Raw genomic sequence first — 23859 nt, 5'->3', positions numbered from 1 at the left:
AACCTTTTGAGGAGGAAAAAAAACGCCAAACAAACCCCCAACCCACGGCTCGAGGCGTTATTATTTCGTGGGAGCCGAAATCCAGGCGGGAAGGAGGGCCGGCTCCCCAAACCCCGCCGCGCCGCCAGAACAGCAGCGGGAAAAGTCTGCCATAAAATTAGAAGTGGGGAGGATTTCCAGTGCCGGGGGTGCCCCTCGGGATGGCAGGGACCGAGCCCCCCCTCCCCGAGGAAAGGCGCCTTTCCCCCCACCTTGACCGGCGATTCCCGGGGCGGGGGTAGCGGGGGAGGGGGGGGGGGGGGGGGGATGTGGGGCGACGGCGCAATTACCGGGGGGAAGCGGAGGGGCCCTCCCCAAAATGCCACCGCGGGGTGGGGGATAAAGCTGCTTTTCTTCTTGTTTAGTCGATTTCTTAAACACAGCCAGAAAAAAAAAAAAAAAAAACCATTAAAGGCATTTCTAGATTTCGTTTCAGTTTTGTTTTTTTTTTTTTTTTTGGATTTTTTCTTTTTTATTCCCATGCTCTTAATTTTGAAAAAAAAAAAAATCACAAAACATAACTTATAAAACAATATATATACTGCATCCTTATCCACAACAGCATAATTGAAACATCCAGCGTAACGTTTACCACAGGTGTGAAATACACTGGGAAAGAAGTACCGTGTGCATTTTATATTATGTTTCTTTGTCATCTACAGGTAATAAGTATCGACAAAAATAAGCAACAAATATGCCTGCAATTAAACTTCATATGCGTTTTGTATGCGTATTAATAAAGATCATATTTATCATTTCCATGTCTGTTTTTTTGGTTTTTTTTTTTTTTTTTTTTCGCCAACAAGCACTTGTTAAAGTATCTACATTTACATAATAACACCTTAAGATAATAACACCTTAAGATCGGTTTCTTTTTTATTTTTTAAATTTTTTTTTTTTTGGTTCCTTGTTTTTCCTTCACAGTTAGAAAAGCAAGGAACGCTTTCAGCTTTGCTAAGCAACCTTTCCGGACGCCGAGGCTCGCTGTTTCTCTAGCAGAGATGCAGTATCTGTATTCACTTCATAACAGACAATTTTTCGTCTTTTTTTTTTTTTTTTTAGACTCTCTAAAAAAGTTTTTTGTTGTTGTTGTCTTTTTTTTTTTTTTTTAAACAGAAAAAAAACCTCCTGCATTTAAATAAAGATGAATGATAATTTCATTATCAGGATAAGACTTTGGATGGGGAGAATGCTGAACAGTTTTCGCATCGCTGGAGGGTTTCTGTGCTCTCTCACAACCGGGGATACTGCAGTCTTTTGGAAAGGATGAAGAGGTAGGAACCTTGAGCTGCTTAGTATCAGGAATGACTGGATTATAGCTTCCAGCTAAAGAAAAAACATCAAGAATCATGCATTTTAAAAACAGTTTATTCAACGGCCAAGGACAATGATCCGGCACAATGCAACGGTAGATATAAATATAACCTTATATAAGTGGTTGACCCTTGTCATTATTATTTTTAATAGTTTCATACCTAATATTTTAACCATTTTTTCCCGCAGAATCTGCTCTGCGAATTATATTTTTTTTTCTCCCCCCCTCTTTTTTTTTTTTTTTTTTTTTTTTTCGAGTGTGATTCTGTTTCTCAGTGGTAAACATTAACCAAACTCTTCCCGTGCGACAAGCGGCCAAGAACCGTCCCACCAGCTCTTACCACCGCGGCGGCTCCCACCCGCGCCGCCCTCCCCGCGGGGAAGCGGCCGCCTTACCAACTCCTGTGCAAGTTCAAGTAAACACATACAACCCGCATAATCCAGAGAAAAATTGCAACTCATCCATGTACCAGATTTCGGTGTCTCTTGCAAAAAGTTTTCTGGTCCGTTTACGGTTTTTGATGGTTTGTTTTTAATTGTTTTGGTGGTTTGTTTTTTGTTTTTTTGGTTTTTTTTTTTTTTTTTTTTTAAAGCGCTGTTTTGTTGGTTGCACCGTTGGTTTGCATTATTATTATTTTTTTTTTTCCTAGACGAAGTCCGCGGAGCTTTTGGGTTTGTTTTAGGGGTTTTTTTTTGGCGGTGTTTTGTTTTGGTTATTGTTTTTTTTCCCCCTTTTTCTCACTTGCTCGGGTTTTGCTTTTAATCATCATCGGGTTTTAATTTTTAATTTTTTTTTTTTTTCTCTTTTCCGTTAAACGTCGCTTTGCTTTGTCGGCGGTGTTTTGTCAGAGGTGGTTTGTGTCAAGTCCGTCAACTGTTGTACTGACAAGCGTTTAGACTAGAGCCGGGGCTTTGCAAACTGCTGTAGCCGAAACTGGAGTGCTGCTTTGATTTCAGTCTGAGACTGGCTAAGCTGGAGTTGCAAGTGTCCCGGTAGACGCTGTAGGGCGAGCCCGGTGGCCCGTAGGGACAGGCCGGCGAGGACATGGCCGAGTTGAGCGAGGAGCCGCTGATGTTGTTGATGTTGTTGAGGCCGGAGTTGGCCATGCCCGGCACGGCCGAGTGGCCCATACTGGAGGGCATGTTCATGGAGGAGATGCTGCTGGGCGCCGAGAACATGGACTGCGAGGACAGGGGGCTCATGGAGTTGAAGAAGGTGAAACTCTTGGTGGAAAGAGGTGCCGGGGTGAGGCTTTTGGTGGCCCAGTTGTTGTAGGGGTAGCCGGCGTACATGTCGTCGTAGGGCTGCATCAGCCCGCTGAACTGCGGCACGTAGCCGTTCTTGCACAGGTCCATCTGCTGGTTCCGCTCCCGCTTTCTCCACTTGGCTCGGCGGTTCTTAAACCAGACCTGCGTGGGGACACACACGCACACACACACACACACACACGACCGACACGGCTCGGTGAGTGCGGGACATCCGCCGCCCCCTTTCCCCCGCCACGCAGATGCGCGCAAGGAGCGCGCAGGCACCTCCCCACCCCCCGCGCCCTGGCCAGCAACCCAAGCGTGTGAGGGTCGTTTGGCAGCACACCTCCCCCCTCCCCTACACCCCCCCCACACCCCCCCCCGCCACTCCGGGGTGTCCCCGCTCCGCGGGGTGCCTCTGCGCGCATCCTTCTCCCTTCGCCGGGATGTGCGAGGAGGGATGCGCGCAGCCGGCCTCTCCGCGAAGGATGCTTGCGCGGGTCTCCGCGACCCCCCCGGTCCCTCCCGCCGCCCCTGTCCCCGCTCTGATTAGGGCCGGCTCGCCCCGGCTCCGCCGCGTTTCCGAACGCTAATGCCGTGTAATAAAAGTCCCCTGTTACAGATCATAAAAAAGGGGATTGGATTAGTATGTTTAGGTTTAAAAAAAAAAAAAAAAAATCAATCCCTGCATCGCCCTTGGATAGATGCAGCCTCTGCCTTTATATCTAATGAGAATTTACAGCCCTGACTAGGGAACAGAGAAGTGGGGGCCGCTCCTGGTGTTTGATGCAAAAACCTGATCCAGGCTCTTTCTTATTTATTTATATTTTTTTTTTTAGCCCTCGGAAAGCGTTTGAGCGTCCCGTGCTGGAAGCCGGGCAGCCCCCAAATCCTTTTTTTTTTTTTTTTTTTTTTTTTTTCTTTTTCAGGTTAAAAACCATGGTCCTTGCCTGCCGGCTGCACCCGGCCTGCGACCCTCTCCTGCTTCATCCTCCCCCTCCGCAATATCCCACCCCCCCGGCTTTCTCCGACCGAGCCGTCGCCCCCCGGGCTCCCTGCGGACACCGGGGCCCCAGCCGGAGCCGCGCGGTTCCGTGCGCCCGGCCCCGCGGAGGTTGCGCGCCTTCTTCCGCACCCCCGCCGGAGCCGGGGTGGGGTGAGGGGAGTGAGGGGGGGTGGGGGCAGCTCTTCGGGCCTCCCCTCCCGGCGTAGAAATGGCGCAACTATTATTAAACACCGGTCTCAAAGATGGAAACTTCGGGGAGGGAGGGGGGGGGAATAGGTGGTGGAGTCTATTTTAAAAAATAACAATAATAAAAAGAATCTTGTATAAATAGGAAACGAAAGCCAACATGTTCAAAACCTGTAATATACTCCTCGGAAGGTGCTTCCAGACAGGAATTTCCTGAAAATGAGGGTAATAGTTTTAATTATGGCTCCTAGACATTTTAAAGGAAGGCCCTCATAGCAAATTAAGGTTAGATTTGCAATCTGCAATCTCAGAACATCAAACCAAAACATCTCCGCACAGAGGGAGAACGAAATTATGCTAATGGCAACTCATATATTAGTTTTATTTGCTTCCTGAAATATTCCACCAATATTAATGCTCCGGCTTTGTTTTGTTTTAAACTCAATTAAGACAATGCTTTCAGATGCATTTCCCCCATCGCAGATGGATGTTTACTCTTGAAAGGTTTAAAGCAGAATCTCTGTAATCCGATTTGGTCACTCGCAGTTTAATTGCCAAGGGAAAAAAAAAAAAAAAAAAAAAGAAAAAAAAAAAAAAGAAAAAGTGGCTTTTCGGGACGGCGGGGCTGCCCTCCGCCGTTCTCCTTATCTGCCGGGTTTCTCCCCCCTCCCCGTGCTCAGCCCACGGGGCGCGGTGGGGTCGGCTGGGGGGAGGCGGTCGCGGCTGAAACCGTGCGGGGAAATGTCCCGGGTGGGGGGGGTGGGAGAAAAAAGGAGGTGAAGAAACGGTGACAGCCCAGGCACGGCGGGTCGATACAGCTCGGGTCGTTCCTTGCCGGGATATTTCCCTGACGAATTTCTCCGAGGAGCCGCCGAGGGTCTCTGTGTGCATCTAGGGGTGTATCTAGGGGGGCATCGGCTCCGAGGGGGGGTACAGACCAGGCGCCTCCGCCGTGTCTACAGCGTTTGCGGACCCTGGAGCGCAACCGCTCCCCAGCCCTTGTCCTTCTCTTCGCCCACCGCCGGCCTCCGCGAACAGCCGCTCCGCCCGCGGCCGCGGGAGATGCGCGGCCGGGAGGGGCCGGCACCGGTGGCCGCGGGGCCGAGGCGCAGCCGCGCAGTTGCCGTCGAGCAGCGGTTTGTTGGGAGCTGATGGCGGTTGCTGGGATTACTGGGAAGAAGGAGAGGGAAGGGGAAGGCCCGCTTGGGGGGGGGAGGTGTTCTAGCTCCGCGCCGGGTTTAAGACAAGCCGGGGGGGGTCTTCCCCCCACAACCGGGCCCTTCCCGAGCCCCGATCTCCCCGCTGCCCCCTGCGCTGCTCGCCCCCCATTTTTCGGGCCTGTCCCCACGCGCGGTCGCAGCCCGCTCCGGGCGGCATCTCTCCGCGGCCGAGAGCTGAATTTCTCCTCTCCGACCTGGATCCCAGTTTTAGGAATTAAAATCAAGTCCACAGCAGCCGAGCTCTGCTCGTAACCCCCCTCGGCGACTCCCAAAAGGGACAATTTCCCCGAGACGATCCCCCCCCCCCTTTCCGCCTTCCCTCCGGCGGGGCCCGGCGCAGAGCCCTGCACCCCCGGCGGGGCTCAGCACCCCTCTTACCCGGACTCGGGGCTCGGTGAGGTTGGTCCACACGGCGATCTCCTCCCTCATGCTCATGTCGGGATAGCGGTTCCGCTGGAAAGTGGCCTCCAGCTCCTGCAGCTGCTGGCTGGTGAAGTGGGTCCGCTGCCTCCTTTGCTTCTTTTTCTTCGCCGGGTCGTCGGCGGCCCCGTCTTCGTTTTTCTGCTCGCCGCTGCGCTCCTTTTCTGCGGTGGGGTGTCGGGGTTTGGGTGGTTTGTTTTGTTTTGTGTTTTTTTTTTCTTTTCTTTTTTTTTTTTTTTTTTTTTTCAAACAGAAATCACCCAGCCACGCCACCCCCGCCCCCAGCCCTGCCCGCCCCGCCGGAGGGACGCGTGGGGGCACCCACGCGGGTCCTTTCGGGCCTTGGCACCCGCTGAACTCTCCGTAGCCAAACCCGGCTTTTCCCGGGGCTGTTGGGGAAGCAGCACGGAGCCCTGCCCGGGCCCAGGGCACCCCGGGAGGCAGCGGGACCCCCAGGGCGGCCCGGGTCGGTGAGAGCAAGCGGGGGGCAAGCGGGCGCCCCGCAGCATCGCCCGCTCGGCCTTTCCACGGCACCTTCTCACTCCCTTCAAGCTAAGGCGCGATCTTTGCTCCATTGTCTTTGTTGTGCTCGGCCGCGACAGGAAACTTTGGAAGGGTAGGGGTGTAAAACCCAGCAGCAATGAATTGCAAAATGCACCCTCTTTCTCCGCCTCTCCGCTTCCTCACTTATTTATTTTTAAAATTTATTTATTTTGCCACTTGTAGGATTTTAGTGTTTATTTTAATCCGAGGCTGAGCGAATCCCTCTGCAAAAATCATATCGAAAGAAGCAAAGCAAAACAAAAAAAAAAAAAAAAAAAAAAAGCCAGGAGCGTTTTCGCGGTCGGGATTTGCGCGGACTGGAAGCAGGAATCCAACCCCGGCCCCGCTGCGACGGGAGGACAAACTCCCGCTCCCTTTCGTAACGGCCTTTCTGGCTCTCCCAGCCCGGGTTTTGGCCGGATTTGTCCCGGTTCAAGCTCTCGGGAAGGGACGGAAAGGCCTGAACGAAACGTGCTCCCGGCCTGGGCCCCGGCGGGAGCGGGGAAAGGTGCGGCCGGGCCATCCCCCGGCCTCTGTCCTGCTGCTGCCTGAAGGAAACTCCGCGGGGAGATTTTTTTCCTTTTAGAGTTTTTTTTCCACCCCCCACCCTTTTAGAGGGTTTTATCCCACGGCGGCGGGCCCGGGGGAATTTCTATAGCCCCGACCTCTGCGAGGTAAGCGGGAGTCTAAAAATAATCGCGGGCTGCATCCCAAACCCGGCAGGACTCGTCCTTGCAAAGTCACCCCCGAATCGCTCCTCGCCTGGGCACCCTCCATCGCAAAAAAATGGGGGGGGGGGACGGACTGGGGGGGGGCACGGCGAGCTCTGACGGCTCCGTGGAAGCCCCAGAAGGGCCGATGGTCGCCCGCTGGCCTCCCCCGGCTCTCAGGGGCTTGCAGAGCAAAAACAAGGCCTCTGCAGCTCAGAACCCATCGCCACCGGCCCCCCCCGGGCTCCCCCCGGCCGAGCCGCAGTGCCCGGCGGCAGCGGCGAGGAAACAGAAACCAAAATAACCCCCGCAAAAAGAAATCCTCTCGTTTTCGGCTGGGAAGAGCCCGGAGAAATCGGACCGAGAGGGAGGCGGGGGGCGACAGGAAAGCGGCTGTGGCTGCCGTGGGGTCTGTCCCAGTGCCCCCTCGCCCCACTCCGGGTTTAATCCTGCCAGGATCTCCGCACCGGGCTGTGATACAATTTCAAATCATAAGGCACATCAGCTTTAATCGTGTTTTTTAGTTTTGGTGGGTTTTGGTTTTTTTTTTTTTTTTCATTAAAAAAAAAAAATAAAAAAAGTGTAAGGTATTTTGCAGCTTCTCGGAGAAAAAAAGCAGGCAGGTCCTCAGCCCTCCTCCAGCACCGAGGGGTCACACACAGGGGTAGGGCAAAATGGAGCAAATCTCCCTCTTTAATCTCAAATAATCCCCTCTAATCTCGGAGTCCCTTCCAGACGCCGGTCCCTAACTTTGTTTGCGAATCAGGCTGGGAGGCACAACCCTATTTATCACCGGGTGCCACTTCGGGACCGACTCTTGCCCCAGCCACTCTCTAGGTTATAGGACCTGCTAAAACTCCAAAGATCTACTAAAAAATTAAAATGAAATAAGAGATAAACTCCCCCTGAAAAGGTCTCGGTGGAGAACGGGTATCATGCTCCTTCCTGCAGCTTTTGTTTCCTCCTCCTCGCTTCCCTTGTCATTCTAGAAATGTTGCTACTTTAATTAAAGACAAACTGGGAAACCACAGCTCTCCTTGCAGCCCTTCCACATGGTGGTCAGGGCTCGGGGACCTTTTCAAACGGGGAAACCTCTCCGCGGCCGCGCACATCCCCTCCGCGGTGGCCCTCGCTGCCTGCGCTCGGCCCCACGTCGCCTCTCCTGCTCTGCGGGGCTTTTCTTTCTTTTTAAATTTTTTGTTTTTTTTTTCCTCCCCTCTCCTTTGACAGAAAGATCTTTTTTCCATCTCTGCACCACCCGAGCTGGAAAATAAACCCGGGCAAAAGCTGACATTATTTCAGAAACATCCGGCAAAACCGCACTCCCCGAAGAGCCCCCTTTCCTTTCGACCCCATCAATTAATAACTGTGGGTTTTTTTATATCTATCTATCTATCTATCTATCTATCTATCTATCTATCTATCTATCTAAAAGAGCAGCTCCTGGGATGGGGCTGGGGAGCCCTGTGTGTCCTCCCGGCGGCTGTCAGCACCGGGCACGGCGGGGGAGGCAGCTCCGGGCGGGCCCCTGCCCCCCGCTCCGGTTCCCCGGGCTCGCTCGGGATGGAGCCACCGGGATCACCGGCAGCTCTCCCCCCCTCTTCCTCTCCCCCCCCACTCAGTGTCCCCGTCCCCCCCGCCCCCCCATCGCCTCTGCTTGTGCGGGGGGGTGCGAGCAAAACCCCACCGACCGCCCCAAGAAGGGAAGGCGCGGTGGGGAGGGGGGAGGCGGCGCGGGGGGGAGCGGACCGGGGCCGCGGGGTGGGTGGGGGGTGTCGGTGGTAGTCGGAGGGGGGGTGGGGTGGGGGGGTTTACCTGGCACCTCCGTGTCGGAGGATTCACTGGCTGAGTTCTCGATCGGGTCTCTGGGTTCCGAGGATCTTTGCAAATGGAAGCTGGAAGCCATGTCATGGGAGGGTTGGGGTCTCAAGCTCTCGGGCAGTCTCTCCAAATTCATTCCACCTTTAAAGGAATCCATGGCAGGGGCGTCGGGCTGCCTGGGGGAGTTTGCAGGTGTTTATTCCACACAGAAAGGAACAAGGAGCGCTTTTTTTTTTTTTTTTAAAAAAAGAACAACAACAACAAAAAAAGAACAAAAACCAAAAAGCAAATCCACTTATTACTAACAGTATTATTTTAAGGGTGTCGGAAAAAGAGATCTGGGCAGTGCCTGGAAGCCGGTTGTCTCTGCTCGGGGAGAGGCACTGCAGTCCGGCCGCATAGGCAGGGAAGTGGTAAAGATCCCTTCTAGAGAAACGCGAGTTGCGAGTTGGACAGTTTAAAGCTAAAGAGATTAAAGTGACCTGCCCTAGAACAAATGCCTGTAGTTAAACGGGGCTCCTCCCCCTGAAGGTTAAAACCTCCCCGTCTCGCTAATGCATCACTCCATCTAGCGCTCGCCCAGCCCGGCCGCGCAGGCGGACCTGCCTCCGCGCTTCCCGCCGATGTGCGCAATTTACGCGGCCGCGGGCAGGTCCGCAGCGCAGCCCCCGGTCGGGCCCCTGCTCCCGGCCCCCGCCGCCTGGCTGCGTCTCCCCCGAGGAGCGCCCCCCCCCCCCCCCCCGGCCTCCGCTTTCCCCTCCCCCCCCAACTCGGTGAGGTATTAAAAATATTTTAGAAACGAACGGAAAGGTGGAAAAAGGTGGCTCGGCACCCCCTGCCCGCCCCCAGCACCCCGCCAGCCCGCCCTCCTCCGCAGCGTCCTGCCAGCCGCCAGCGCGCAGGTTGCGCTCCCGCGCAGCGCGGCATCTCCGCGGGTTATTCCCGTACGCAGCCCGGCTGGGCCTCCCGACCCGCGGAACCTCCGCCTTCACTCCCTGCAGTGGACGCGCACCCTGCGCACCTCTCAGCATCCCTGCGCGGGGCTAGTATCAGTCCCGCGGGGAGGGGATTTCTTTTGGGGACTGCGGCCTCCTGATAGGGGTGTGTGTGTGTCTGAACTGCTTTTATTCTTTTTTAACTTTTTTTTTTTTTTTTTTTTTCCCTGGCTGCCGGGTTTCTAATCAAGCGGCTCGGACCCTGCCCTTGTGCCGCGGGACCCCGCAGCCGGGGGAACCGGCGGCAGCACCAACGCTCCCATCACCTCATCTTTCAGCACATGATTAATAACAAATAATTTTTCCCCCGCAGCCGAACTCGCGGTGACCCTCCGGGGGGATGACGGCGGCTCTGCCAGCCCTGGGACAGAGGCAACCGGTGGGGAGGGGGTGGGAGACACCCCCCATACCCCCACCCCTCCTCTTCCTCCTCCTCCTGTCCCGGTGCAGTGCCGGGGCCGGGTGGAGCGGGCCCGTCCCCCGGGGATGTCCACGCAGGCCTGGGACACGGCCTTGAACCCTCCGGGATAACACCTCGGCGGTTGGGGAGGTGGAAAAAACCTCACGGGAAACCCTCAGCCTCGGGGGTGGGGGGCAGGTGGGAACCGGGGGTCGCGGCGGGGTGCACCGGGGCGAGGAGAAGGGGGAGGAGGACTCCGCCTGGGGAAAGGACCTTCTCTCTTCTTTATTTTCTCGGCTCACTTTAACTGATCCATCCTGACACTCTATTTTGCTTTCAAATCAAGTAAAGATGTGGGAGAGAACTTTTGAACTGGTTTATGGAAAAGTGGAGGGAAGCAATGTTCCAGCCGCGCAGGCTTTTTCCTACCCCGCCGGGGTGATGCAGCCGAGCCCGCCCCACGCCCCCCCGGCAGCGCCCCGCAGGGCCGGGACCCCCCCACTCGTGGGCCTGGGAAGAGCTCAAAGCTCCCAGCTCCAGCCCCTCCGATCTCCAGAGCCTTTTGCAGTTTAGAGGATAAACAGGTGGGTGCTGCCAGGGTCAGGTCTCCCTAGTTCTTTTTTTTTTTTTTTTTTTTTTTTTTTTTTTAAGTGGCATATTGCTGTCCGCCTGTCCGTCCGCCACTCCCCGCCGAACTTCTGCAAACGACGGGGAATTTCGGGTACCCGAGGTGAACTAGCCAATCTCGGTGGTTTGAAATGGTTTAAACGTGGTTTAAAATGCAAATATTCACCAGGGCCTCCGGGCTTTGGGGGGGCTCAGCTGATGCAGCAGCTCACGGCACGGGAAGGATGGAGACCTCCTCCCGGAGGAGAAGCGAGAAGGTGGGCATGGCCTTTCTCCCAAGGAGGAGGAAGGTGACCGGACTGCAAACGCGCACGGTGCCTGAAACCCTTCACAATCCCTTTTTTTTGGCCTTTATTTCCGAGAGAGGCGGCAGCCCCGGGGCAGGTCTCGGCGGGAGCGGGATGGAGCTCGGCAGGAGCTGCCAACCCCGCCTGCTCCGCTCCGGCTATTTTAAACCTGCTGCTCACGGCAGCCTCAGAACCGGAGGCGGGATTTGTCTTCATTTTTCTTCTTATTATTATTTTTTTCCCTTGTAATTTACAGTTTTTGTTCTGCTCTATAAAATCTATTTTTTAAAAATTCGTTCTAGGCTGAATTTCTCCTGGCCGGGCGCAGGGCAAGGCTCAGCCCCGGGCACCGGCGGGATAACACCGGGCCCGGCTGCCTCCCAGAACAACGCCCCCCCCTCTGTTCTTCTGGGGGGTCCCCGAGGCAGACACCCCCCAATACCGGCGTTAAATAGAGAGTAACGGGCCGGCCCTGCCGCTCCCGGCCCTCGGGAGGCGGAGCAGCGCCCGGCTCCCTCCTGTCTTCCCCCACGCGTGTCCGCGCCCGGGCCGCGGCGCGGGTCGGGCCGTCACCGCACCCCTGCGCACGGGGGGGCAGATATATATCTCTATCTCTATCTCTATACCTCTCTCTGTATGTCAACATGTCTCGTATGTGTCCGACGTGGACTGGAGGGCATCCATCCTCTCGCTCCGCGCTGCGGGGAGCGGCCTCACTCCTACCGCACAGACCCAAACCCGCCCGGTTCTTCCCGTCTCTGGTCGCGACAACACGTGTCGCGACAACAGAGCGCACCCGCGGGGCAGTCCCCTCCTCCCCGCCCCAGATTTTGCGCTTTCTTTCCTCTCCTTCACACCGGGGCCGCTCCGTTTCGGGGCTGCCGGGGCCGCCTCTCTGCCGGCAACCCCCTGCTAGCAAGGCGCTACGTCACGGGTCCACCCGCGTGACGTCATGCTCTGCTTCCATGACGTCACACCTCGCCTTTCAGGACCCAAAGCAAACTTTGATGCCCCTCTTGGAACCGGCGGTTCTTCCCACGACGTGAAGGCGGGCCGGCGGCCCCACGGGGCGGGCAGGACGGTGGCCCCGGGCTGGGGGTCTCCCCTTCCCCCACCACTCCCCGGGCTCTCCGGGGGCCGGAGGGGGATGCGGGGAGGGAGGAGAGGCCGAAGCAGACGAGCAGCCCCTCCGCGGGGGCCTCGACCAGCCGCCCGGCCCCTCCAGGCCCCCACTGGGGAGCCACGACCTGCGTGGGCATGGGAAGCGCGGAGGGAGGGGTTGGGACCCGCGTAGCCACCGCACCCCGAGGCTCCCCCCCCGGCTGGGGGGGTGCATCAGAAATTTGTAAACTGCTGGAAGCCCGCAGATAAACCTCTCTGCTTCCTCCTGCTATAAATAACCCAAAAAAGGAGGGATGGCGCTTATAAATAAATTAGCGCTGGCCACGCCGGTGACAGCCCCGTGAAGAAGAGGATGAGACGCGTCTGAACGAGAGCAGGACTCCCACTGCTCCCCCTCCGAGGGGCGGGCCGACCCCCCCGAGGGCGCAGAGGGACGGGTGCCAGGGAGGGATCCCTGCTTTTGGAGTGGGAATCTCATCCTTGACGGGTTGTGGCCAATGCGAAACCACCTGGGCTGTCTATCAGGTGGCGAAGTTTAGTCTCTGCCAGTTTTTCCTCTTCAGATTTATTAGTGTTGTATAAACCCAGATTCAGTCTATAAATTATTGGGAATTGTTACAAAAATGAAGGCATCTCCTCCCAAGTGCACCTCTGCCCGAGAGGAGAGGGCAGCCCTCTGAAAAATAGAGCTGCAGTCAGGCAAGAGTCAGGGAGAGGCTTCCTAGCCCAACCAAACCCAACCCAGCCCAACCCAACCCAACCAAACCCAACCCAGCCCAATCAAACCCAATCCAACCCAAACAAATCCAACCCAGCCCAATCAAACCCAATCCAACCCAACCAAATCCAACCCAGCCCAATCAAACCCAACCCAACCAAACGCAACCAAACTCAAGCTCAGCCAACCCAACTCAACCAAGACAAACCAAACCCAACCAAGCCAAACGGAACCACAACCAAACCACGCCAAGCCAAATCCAAACAAAGCAATCCTAGTCAAACCAAGCTCAAGCAAGCCAACATCCACTTGGTGCCTCCTTCGCGGAGCCCAGCAGCTGCGGAAAAACAACTTTTAATAACAAAACCCTCCTAAAAGCGCCCGGCGGGCAGCAAAGGGGAAGCGCCGGGGCAGTGAGAGCGGCTGGAAGGGCGCAGGTCCCCTCTGCGGCAGCGCGCAGGGGCATTTTTAAAGCTTCCCTCTATGAAAATGTCCCCCGCACGGGTGGGTGGGTGGTTTTCGGCCTCCAGCCCCCACTTTATGGGTGCGTAGCTCTGACCCACGGGATGCCCACGCGGGGTGGGAAGAAGCGGAGGCCGGGTATGCGCGCAGGCGTGTGCGCAGGGCAGCGCGGCGCTCCGCGGGGCACGGACCGCGCTGGGGGGTGGGGGATGTGAGGTGTTTGTTGTTGCAGTGTACCGAGGGGGGGGATTGTCCGTCAGGGCAATGCCCCGGGGGTGTCCTATCCCAGAACAGCATCACCCCAAACGCCGCCTTAGGCGCAAGGGGCAGAGCGGAGGGTACGCCCCTGCGCAAGGCAAAGCTCAGCACCCCCCGCCGCGACTGTAGTAGCCCCGGATCCGGCCCGAAGGAGAAACGAAGCAAACGCCAAGGAACGGCGGCCACGAACCGAGCCCCGGCACCCCCCGACCTCCCTCCCGAGCCGGAGCCGGAGTCGGGTCCCCCCCCCCCCCCGGGCCGGGCGGAGCGGGCAGCGGGCAGCCGAGAGGGGGGAAGAATGCCGGCCCGGAGAGCATGTTAAATCGCTCAGGAGAGGAAGGTGGAAAATTACGCTGGCTCCCAGCCGGCCTGTCCTCCTCTGCGCAGCCAGGAGAGCAATTTTCCTAAGAAGTTAAGCAAAACGAAATCAGCCCCTTTTTGGATCCGCAGCCCTCGTCTCTCCGCGTATCGGCCAAACTTCCGCCTTCCGCGGGCGCGCAGGGCCCCTCCGCGGATGCTCGGCGGGAGGGTTTCCAGCGCCCGCCCGCAGCTCCCCCCCCCCCCCCCCCCCCCCAACTCCCGCCGGTCCCTGCCCCACCGCCTCGCTTTCCCACCGGGGGAAACGGAATTTTCTCGGGGCGTTTGGTCCGTGACACCTCTCGGGGCACCTGGGGCACCCGGGGCTGCTGCTCGTCCCGGGGTGTCCGTGTGTCGTGTCCCCCCCCCTCCTCCTCCCCGCCATCCCCATGCCGCCCCGGGGGCTGCCCCGGGCGCCGGCGGCCAGCGGCAGCTCTTGCGAAAACTCGGGGATGAAAAAGTTGAAGGCTTAATGTTTTCTGACAGATACAAATGATACCCCAAGGCTTTCTTGAAATGCAGCGACTGACGGCTGGAGAAACGGTTTTCCTAGTCGGGTTTCTGCAACTGGAAGCAGATGGGGTGTTGTGGGGGGGGTTCCCCTCCTCGCCGTTCCCTCACCCTGAAAATCAAACCATCTCCTGGGTGTCCCCCGCCGACCTTTTTTCCTCCCAAATCCCTGGCGGCACAGTCCCACCCTGGCCCAGAGCTGCTTCCCAGCCCTCTCCGCATCCTTCAGACGGCGCGCACTGAACTCCAAGAAAATAATAATTTGCTGTTAGCGGCGCTTTGGGTTTATCTCTGGCCGTTCGCAGCCTGATGTGAGCAGGAGGGTGTCAGCGCCCGGCAGTGACAACGCCGGAGGGTGACAGCTCAGCAATACGGGGGGTTGTTTCCCTAAATGGGGGGGAAAAAAAAAATAAAAAAAATCACAATATCGTCCCACAATTCCCTCTCTGAGCAGAGGGAACATGCTTTTCTTATTAATTGATGGAGGAAGGGGCACCGGAGTTTGCTAGGCAGCCTGCTCATGTTACTCTGTGCATCTTTAGCTCCCGAAATGTGTCCATTTTGTGAGGTAAAAAAACCCTCTGAAGCAAGATAATCAAAGGCCCGGGCACTCCGTTGGCATTTGCTGAAGACTCTTCTTCAGCAGAAAAAAAAAAAAAAGAAGAGGCTGCGTTTGGAACCACCGATGTTTTGTTTCCATGTGAGTTTCCCCCACCTTGTTTCGGGCGGGCAACCTCTTAATTGCTCCAGCATTTGGATGGGGGAAACACATTTCCCTTAAACAGGACATTTCCTGAAAGGCTGAAATATTCTAATAACGCGCTGGGCTCTTTAATGTTCTCAGAACAGCAGCGAATCTCTGCAGAGCCGCAGATTTCCTGCTTCAAAATGCAAAATCAGAGAAACAATTAACCTTTGCGTGCATTCGGCTTCTTCCTTTCTACATTTTTTTTTCTTTTTAAATTTTATTTTTTCTTATAAATTTTTATCTTCTTTTATTTTTCTCTTTTTTACCCCCCTCTTTCTCTCTCTCTCTTTTTTCCCCCCCTCCTTCTTTGTTTTCTTCCCCTCATTCTATTTTTTTTTTTTGTGTGTGTGTGTGTCTTGTTTTTCTCTCTTTTTTAAGAAAAGCTGATTTCGCCCCGCTGCCCAGCGGCACCACGCTGCTCCGGGCGCGGCTCAGCCGCAGCCTCCGCTCCTCTCCGCTGCCCGGGGAGCAAACACCGCCGAGATAAAGGCAGGGGACACTTTTCTTTCCAGTTTCATCGTGGGAACAGCCGTATCTTAAGGGGCACATCGTGGGGAGAGATAGGGACATAGTGCCTTCCAGAGGGCTGTGCTAATCAGCACGCCGGGTTAGATATAAAAGTTCAGGGCAAATAAAACGAATTAGTTTTATTAGCACGTTTAGGAGGCGGTCTAACGAAGGAATTCGGCTTTACTAGAGAATGTTTTCTCCTCCCCCTTTGTTATTTAAAAGCAACATATATCCGAGCTGCTCATCACGGGAGGGAAATAATGCAGCGTGCGATCTGCGGGCATTTTTCTCGGAGAAAGGCGCTCCCTTCTCTAAAGGCGATAAGGATGATAACACTCTTGGAAAGACGCATTTTCATAATAAAACCCGCGTGAACAATAAAACCGACTGTAAAGGACAGGCTGCGGAGCCCGCCAGGTCATTGTTCGGCGGTGGGTTTCGGTAGGAAATATCTGCCTCGGTCACAGGCGCCTTTAACTCGGCTAAAACTTTCCCAGGGAAATGCTGCCACCGCTCCAGCGCGGGATTTCCAGGGATTTGGTCCGTATTTCAGGGAAATGAAGGATTTTGGGGAGGTTTTCCCAGTGAAGCAGCTCTGAGGAAATATTTGGAAGTCAGTTTTCAGAGCAGCGGCTGGAGCTGGCGCAGGGAATAAGGCGGAGAACGTGGACCTTGGTTTGTTAAGTGGAAAAAATATATGTATTTAAAAATAGTTATTAAAAAGCAAACGGCGTCTCTGTGCTCGATCCAGGCACAAAACTATTGTTTTATGTTCAATTCGTGCCTGGGACTGCCTTTGTCTGCAGTGCGGTTGGCAAATTTTGGGGAAAAGGGACGAAATAATAGAAAACTCGTCTAGTGACAACTTTTTTTAACGTGAGACTTAAAAAAATATCCGAAAGATACCGTCGCTGGGGAGCCCTCACGTCCGTTTAAGTGGGGTTAATAGGCGGAAAAAAAGCGCCTTTTCTCCTCCACTCCGAGAATTTCACTCCCGCTGCAGGAAGCGCTATCCCGGAGCGGTGCTGCGAGGCACCCGCACCATAGGTAGTTCCCAAAGATGGTGTTTATTTTTTAAATAATAAAATAAATAATTTTAAAAAAAAAAAGCAAAAAAAAAAGCAAAGCAGAAGGGCCGTAGAACATTATTTTTCTGAAAAGGAAATTCATCGACGGCCCAGCCTCTTCCCTCCCGCCCGGTCATCCCCGGGAGCGGCCGCCTCTCCTCCGCGGCAGCGCAGCCCCCGCCGAGCAGCGCGGAGGTACCGCGCCCCCCCCGGCCCGCACCACCTGTACCCCCCGCCCGTCCCGGAGCCCGGGCCCCCGGGGGGGAGCCGCGGATTGCTCTGCGCCGCGGAGCGACCCGAGGAGAAGAACTGGAGACTGAAAACGGTGCGGCGCGTTAGGAAGAAAAAAATTTATATATATATATACATTTAAAAAAAAAAAATAAAGTGAGGTAACCCCTCTGGAATTGCATTTCCCGGCGCATTTGTCAGAGCTGACGAAGCGCAGAGGCCCCGAAAGAATTTATACACGGTATAAAGATGTCAAGGACTGCGCGGGGAGCGGAGCGGGCTGCCCGCCGCGCCCCGGCCTCCGCGGGCGCGGAGCCGCCGCCGAGCACCGAGGCAAGAAGCGAGGCCGCGGTGAGGGGCGCTCCCCCCCCCCCCCTCCATTAACCCCCCTCCCCATTGCCACCGGCTTTGTTTTCCGCGTCCCCGCCGCTGCCGGGCGGGCCTGGAGGAGGTGAAGGGGGGGGGCGGGGGCGGGACGGCCCCGCGGGACACGCGTGGGGAGACACGGCGGGCACGCGTGGGGCGGGACGGCGAGACGGGCGCACGCGTGGAGGGGGGGGGGGGAGGCGGGACGGGGCGCACGGGGTCCGTCCGTGAGGGACAGGCGGCGACACGCGTGGGGTGTGTGGGGGGGCAGCAGAGGGGGACACGCGTGGGGCAGCCCCCGGGTAACTTACCGGGCCGTGCGCTCGGCGGCGGCGGGGTGCCGGGCCCGGCGGGCGCTGTGCGCGCCCCGGCCGCCGCTCCAGGGTTTTCTTGGGAGATTTCCCCGTCTCCTCCTGACGTCAGCCCCGTCCCAGGGTGCCGCAGACGGGGGAGGGCCGGGGGCAGGCCCGCCCGCACCGGGAGACCGGCGGCGCCGGCTGCCCCGCACCTCCGTCCTGCATCCCCGGACCCCCCCTCCCGCCGCCCCCTGGCCCCGGTCCGGCCGCTCCCGCCCGGCCGAGCCTCCCCGCGGCCGCCGGCGGCCCTCGGTGCGCGGCCCCGGGCTCCGGGCCGGCCCCCGGGGCGGTTTCGTGCTCCCGGTTACACGGCCCCTGCCCTCTTCATTTCCTCCCGCCCGGTGTTCTTGTCCGAGGGGGCAGGGACAAGGAAAGGCCACTTTTTTTTCCCTTCTTCCCCCCCCCCCCCCTTTTTCTTTCCTTCTTTTTTTCTCCTTCCTTTTTTTTTTTCCTTCTTTTTTTTTTTTTTTTGTCTTATTCCCCCTTCTTTCATTTTTTCCTTTTCTTTTTCCTTATTTTCCCCCCCTTCTTTTTTCCCTTTCCTTCTTACTTACTTTTTTTTTTTTTTTTTTTTTTTTTTTTTAATTTTCCTTCCCCTGAAATACACTCCTGGTTCAGGATTACAGCTCAGAGATGGGTGTGCAGCGCCGAGCACCTTGAGGGAAGCACCAACCAGCACCCAGGGCTGCCCGAGCTGCACCAGGGCTGGAAGAAGTCGTGCTCAGTGGGGATGAAGGGGATGCTTACATGGGTGATATGGTGCAGGCACACCGCACTGCCCAGCCAGCCAAACACCCATTCCCAGGCCCTTCATCCAGTTTAATTTTCCAGGGATGCTTCTGGAGTTTCAGACACTCCACTTCTCCTCTCTAACCCCCATGGAAGGTCTTCTCCCACGAGAAAAACACACAAGTCGTGCGGTGACTGAGCGAACGCCGCAGCGGGGATGTGCCTTAGGCTTTCCTAAATAGAGTGGGTCACACACAGAAACACACACACAGGGGCTATAGCTGCAGCTGAAAACCAAGGACAACGAATATGGAATGGATCAGAAAGATAAATAGCATAAAATCAGGAACAGTCCAGTCCCACACTTGCCATTTGTTATAGAGAGAAGAAGTAAATGGGATTCACATGTCGAGCATTAGCTGGTTGTTAGTCTGTAAGATAATATTAACTTTAGTGCTTGCTGGTTTACTCCAGTTTTCCAAAGGCAGTTCCAGGAGGCGCCCAGCCTGTAATTTTGGATGGCACATACTGTGTGAAAGAGGCTTTGGCACCGGGGCCTACCAGCACATCAAGGTGATATTAACATAATAAAACGTTTGGAGAGGCAGCAGGAGCTCATAAATTAATGCATTCTACTGTTTTAATGCTAGGAGCTAACAATGCGTTTCCTGTTCGGCTGATCGTCCCCGCTGCAGCCTAACAGCTGTTTTAAAGGTGCTGTGAAATTAAAGAGAGGGAAGATGATTGTCTTTAAATCAATGTTTAATGATGTGTTATTAGGAGAAAAGTCTTCCCCCGGCAGATGTTTACGTGCTGAGGATGGAGGGGAGCTTCTCAGGCTGCCTGCCTGCCTGAGGAGCCGGGGAGATGCCCCCAGGTCCCACCAGTCTCGTAGATGGCCCTGATGGCCCCAGCACTGGGGCACAACTTGCTCAGCACCCGGCCTGGCTGAGGGCTGGCACTGGGAGAGGCTTTGCCCAGGTCTTCGGGTGGGTGCTGAGGAAATTCCTCCAGGATGTTGAAATGCTGCGAGGTTTTCCAGTAGTTTGAGTCGTGCCTATGAGCAGGTGAATATGTTGAGAACATCCTGCATAGGTCATGGTTGCCAGGATCCTTCCCCCATAAAGATCAGATATAGATGCAGGAATATCCCCTGACGCAGGAGTCTGCTTCTGGAGGGACAAGCTCTGAGCGATCTCCTTTTTCACACGGGATCAGAAGAGCTCTGGAGGAACTGGTCAAAGACCAGTTGAAGACCACCCTGCAAAGGACCGGGGCTGGGGCTGGCCCATGGGCCTTTGGGCTACAAGAACAGGTTTTGTACAGACTCAAGCCCACCTAGCCCAGTCGATGATGCTTGATGAACAGGAATTATGGGCTGGAAGTCTGTCTGAGCTCTTCACTCATATGGGCCAGTTGGACTGAGACACCTCTGGCCAGGCACTAACAGCAAGCGCCAGGTACTAAGAAAATAAATGCAGCTTTGAGGCAAGATGTAGGAGTGAACTTGGAGATCTGGTGCCTAAAATAAGGTGGAAATGGAAGCTGCAACTGTAAATCTTTCTGTAGGTGCCTATGTCTTGTTATTTTCTTTGCACTTGATCCAAAGACGGGTTCATTAATCTCAGCATCTGTGCTTCAGCTTCCAGTTCAGAAGATGGCCATCGTAAAGCTTCTCCCTCAGAGAAGACATCAGATGGATTCAGGTGTCAACAACACACCGGGGCTTGTGCCCAGCCTTGCTGGGGGGCGGGAGAGAAGGGCACCTCATCGCCAGATGACCCTCCTGCTGCCAACCAAACCATCATCAAATCATCATCTCCAACCCAACCCAGTTTCCAAAAGTATTGTTTCCACAGCCAAGCTCATATTCTGCATGACAGTGGCACAAATTGTTCCTACACAAACAGAAGAACCCTTTGTAACTGCTTTTTTTAAAATCATCACAAACACTCTTTAAAAGAAAGTCTCTCTGTACTTCCAAATATAGCAAAGAAATGACTCTCCAAGCTCACTCCTTCCTTTATTTGCAGCCTTCCCTGTTAGTGCATCCTTGGAATAGTGTCTAAGAGGCCACACTGCATCTTTGGGAGAAACTGGGATGTTTGGAACATGACTGGATTGTAACATTTCTAAACTTCCCAGAAGAGGCAAATTGTAAAGGAATAAGCTTCTTTCTGTGCACGCACATTTGTTTTGGAGCCAAATGGAAAGGAGAGCTCAGAAAAAAAAAAAAAAATTATTTGGAAAATATTGTCCTTCCCAAGACAGATCTAACCATACGGGGGGAAGGGAGTCAATACTGAAATTTTTCCTTTATATTTGAGTCCAGCAGCCCTCCCATTCACTCCGCTGGGAGGTTTGTGTGAGTCAGACCTGCAAGATCATCCATTCAGGGTAATATTTCCAGCACTTCAGTCCCCTCCCTGCTTCACTCCTATTCTCCACTGAAAGAAGTCCCCTTCCCCTTCAGATTTATGGTAAGAGCAGCAGGATGGGACCCAGAGATGTCCCTGTCCCTCCTAACCTCATCCCCGGCCTGGCATCACTGAAGATGAACTACAGTGCAGAAAAAGGCAGAGCAGCTCCGTCACTTAGAAAACATGTCTGTGAGCTTGTGCAGATCATTGCAAAAAGTAAAAAAAAAAAACAAAACCAAACACCACGCTGGAGCAAGGAAAATTAAGTATGAGGATGGGGAGAAGTCCTCTTTCCAGCCCTGCCCAGCCTCCTGGTGTGACTCCAGCAAATCGTATGAGGTTTATGTGCCTGCAACCCACTACCCCGAGCTCCCCCCAGGGCGTGGGCAGGTTAAGGCAGGAAAAGGTGTTAGGCAAATGGAAGAAGCTATAAAAGAGCAGAGTTTATTGGCATTTTGATCGTGCTTGTGAAAGGCTGCTGTAGCTGCACTGAATCGATAATGCTAGACCTGATTTCTCTGCGGACAAAGTGAGGGGTGCGTTGCTGTCTTGGCGATGGAAACAGAGAAGGTACTTGTTGTGGTAAGGAAATCCCTCCTTTTAAATCCCTGAACTCATCATGATTTTAAGTAATAAACATCATCAATAAATATCATCAACTTGAAGCAATAAAAAGAAGTGATATTTATGCATCCCCTACTGCCGGTGGTGACGTTTATGCAACAACAAGAAGAAGCTGCAGCAATTGTGGACACCTGCAATTTGCAGCATGCAGCCGGGGCAAGATGCTTTGAAAGGAGATGTTGGGAAAGAGGTTTCTTTTGTGTGTGTGGCTGTGTTTATTCCCCGGTGACATGCTGTTAACAAGCTGCAAACCAAGGATCACCCACAACAAACAAAAACAAACAAACAAAGTTTAGTAGAGGGTGGTAATACTTAGTTTAATTCTCTTAGGCTTTTAAAAATAATTATAGCCCTGTTTGTGACAACTGGAAAGGCCACATTTACTCCAATAAAACTGCTTGTTATTCTTCAGGAATGACACTTGGAGATGTTTCCTTATGTAGGACATTAATGGGAGTAGAATGTCAATCAGTGAAGTATTGATGTATTTCTCATCTTTGCGCTAGGAGGATTTTTGATTCTTCAGCTTGTGGTCAGCTGTTTACTTGCCAGTTAAATCGCAACACATTTAACGACTTTCTAGAGATCTGTCTGAGGATTTAGAGCCAAAGAACTGGATCCTGGGGATTTGGGCATTAGTGAAAAGTTACTTAAGGTCTAGACATTGACCCAAGTATCTCTACTGCAGTTTATTCCATGCGTTATAGATTTTGGGGGAAAGTGATAAATGGCACGTATACCTTCAAACTAACACAACCGCTTCCTAGTTCTGGTGCGGTAGTTGTTACAGCTGACTCCAAGGACCCTGCTGGGATTAGTATTATTCATCTGTGCTCTGACAGCACAGCAGTGTCCCAGCCCATGCACTGTCTGAATGTCACACTGGACCTTAATGTGCCATCTATTAGACTTGGGCATCTACTTAAACCAGACTCTTAGGCCTTGGTGGAAAAAAACCCCAAACATAGAGATACAATATAGATACAGATACTCAAGTCTACGGTCAGTTGAGAAGCTTTTAACTTTGGGCTTAGCAGGGGTCAGGGATATATTTGAGTGCAAATTTGTGCTCATTCATGAAGAGACGGCTGAGGGCAGAGATGTGCAGTACCTGCCACTGGCTATGTCCTTCATTCCTCCCTCTTCCCCAGGGATTGGCTTTGGGCTGTGGTGAAAGGCAGGAGAGGGGACTTTGGCCCAGTCACTTCATTCCTGATGTTAGACAGTGCCGTGGAGCAAGACTTGCTGCGAGTCAGGCCTGCCTTCTCTCCAGCCCGGTGAGACCTTCTCCGTCTTGTATTATTATTGCTGTATCTATTAAGATTAATGACTTCCAAAGCTGTTCTAAAATTATTTAAGTGCCCGATGATCCATCTGAAACTCATCTCCATTCTGTGCACAGGTCCCAAGCGTTAAGCTTTATAGGTGACCATGCTGGCCTGCGAGTGGAAATGAGGTAAACGCACATTATTTGGCAGGAGCTATATATCGGACAGCGCTTTCTGGCAGCATACACAGGGCCTCATACAAATGAAAACTGATGGCTTAATATTTTGTTACATTTTTCCCACCAGAGTTATTACCTCCTAATTGCAGGGATGGATTAAACGGAAGAGAGTGTGCTCGTTCAGGGAGAGGCTGCCATGGGTTAGCCTGGAGTTGTTACCTGGGAAGAGGGGGCTGGGGGTTCCCCTCCTGCTCCCACTTTCTGCCCTGGCCATGCTCGGCACCAGCACGTCCCACCACCAGTAGGTGAAGTTGGGCTTAAACACAGGCTGGTCTTGCACTGATGGTGGCATTTCCAAGGGAATTCACACTTTCTGTGAGGTTCCAGGGACGTGGGAGGATGCAACCAACTCCGCGCTTATTTCTCAATATGCATCTCATTACTCATGTATCTACCATACTAAGCTGTATTTAGATAATCTCTTTAATTGCCAAACCTATCCCTGAGGACTGCTGAATTCAGTGAGGCAGAAAGGAGAGACGGCTTCCAGAGGGAGACTGAGAGCAGTTGGTGAAGCCGACGTGACAAAACATCGTTTTATACGCCTTTTGAGTGTTTTACAGCAGAGCTAGGCGCCGGGCTGAGGATGCTCAAGGTGGATTTGGTAGTTGCACGTGTAAAAACCTGCTGGATCTTGTTATTCCCAAAAGTTTTGCATCTCATGAGCTTCCCTGAAGAGCTCTCCTATGCACCCACAGTGCTCCTCCTGCCATCCCGCCCCGGCTCTTCTCATGGGCCAGAGGACATCGTCTTGCCAAAGATGCCCAGACCACCACACTTCTGCTCTCCTGAGACATCTCCATGTTTTAGGCTGCTGTTTCAAAGCTGGATCGCCAGCTTTCTGGCCCATTGAGGATGTGTTTTTGGTGTCTCCACCTCTGATTTACCACGATCAGCAGCAAAAGTTCAGAGGCACGTACTTCTGAAGACAAAGCAGCAGAGAACAAGAATTTTCACCATCACCCCTCTGCCTGCTTTTAAAATCAGCAGGGCATTTTGGTGAAAGAGAGAGATGCTTTTTGTGCCTGTTTTAACAGTGCAGACAAAATGATGATAGA

General features: G+C 54.1%; 1 protein-coding gene across 1 annotated transcript; it reads right to left on the bottom strand.

Annotated features, from left to right (window-relative positions):
• Positions 1-1623: 1623 nt before the first annotated feature.
• On the bottom strand, positions 1624-8664 carry PITX1 (paired like homeodomain 1). Its single transcript, XM_074916112.1, has 3 exons — positions 8502-8664; positions 5392-5597; positions 1624-2763 (listed from the first exon to the last, which is right to left on the bottom strand). The coding sequence occupies exons 1-3, from the start codon at positions 8662-8664 to the stop codon at positions 2224-2226; spliced, it is 909 nt and encodes a 302-aa protein (XP_074772213.1). The 3' UTR covers positions 1624-2223.
• Between the last annotated feature and the right edge of the window lie 15195 nt (positions 8665-23859).

This window comes from Athene noctua, chromosome 12, assembly GCF_965140245.1.
Source record: "Athene noctua chromosome 12, bAthNoc1.hap1.1, whole genome shotgun sequence".
Lineage (NCBI taxonomy): Eukaryota > Metazoa > Chordata > Aves > Strigiformes > Strigidae > Athene > Athene noctua.
The sequence above is the reverse complement of the archived record's forward strand: the minus strand, read 5'-3'. Positions and strand labels throughout refer to the sequence as shown.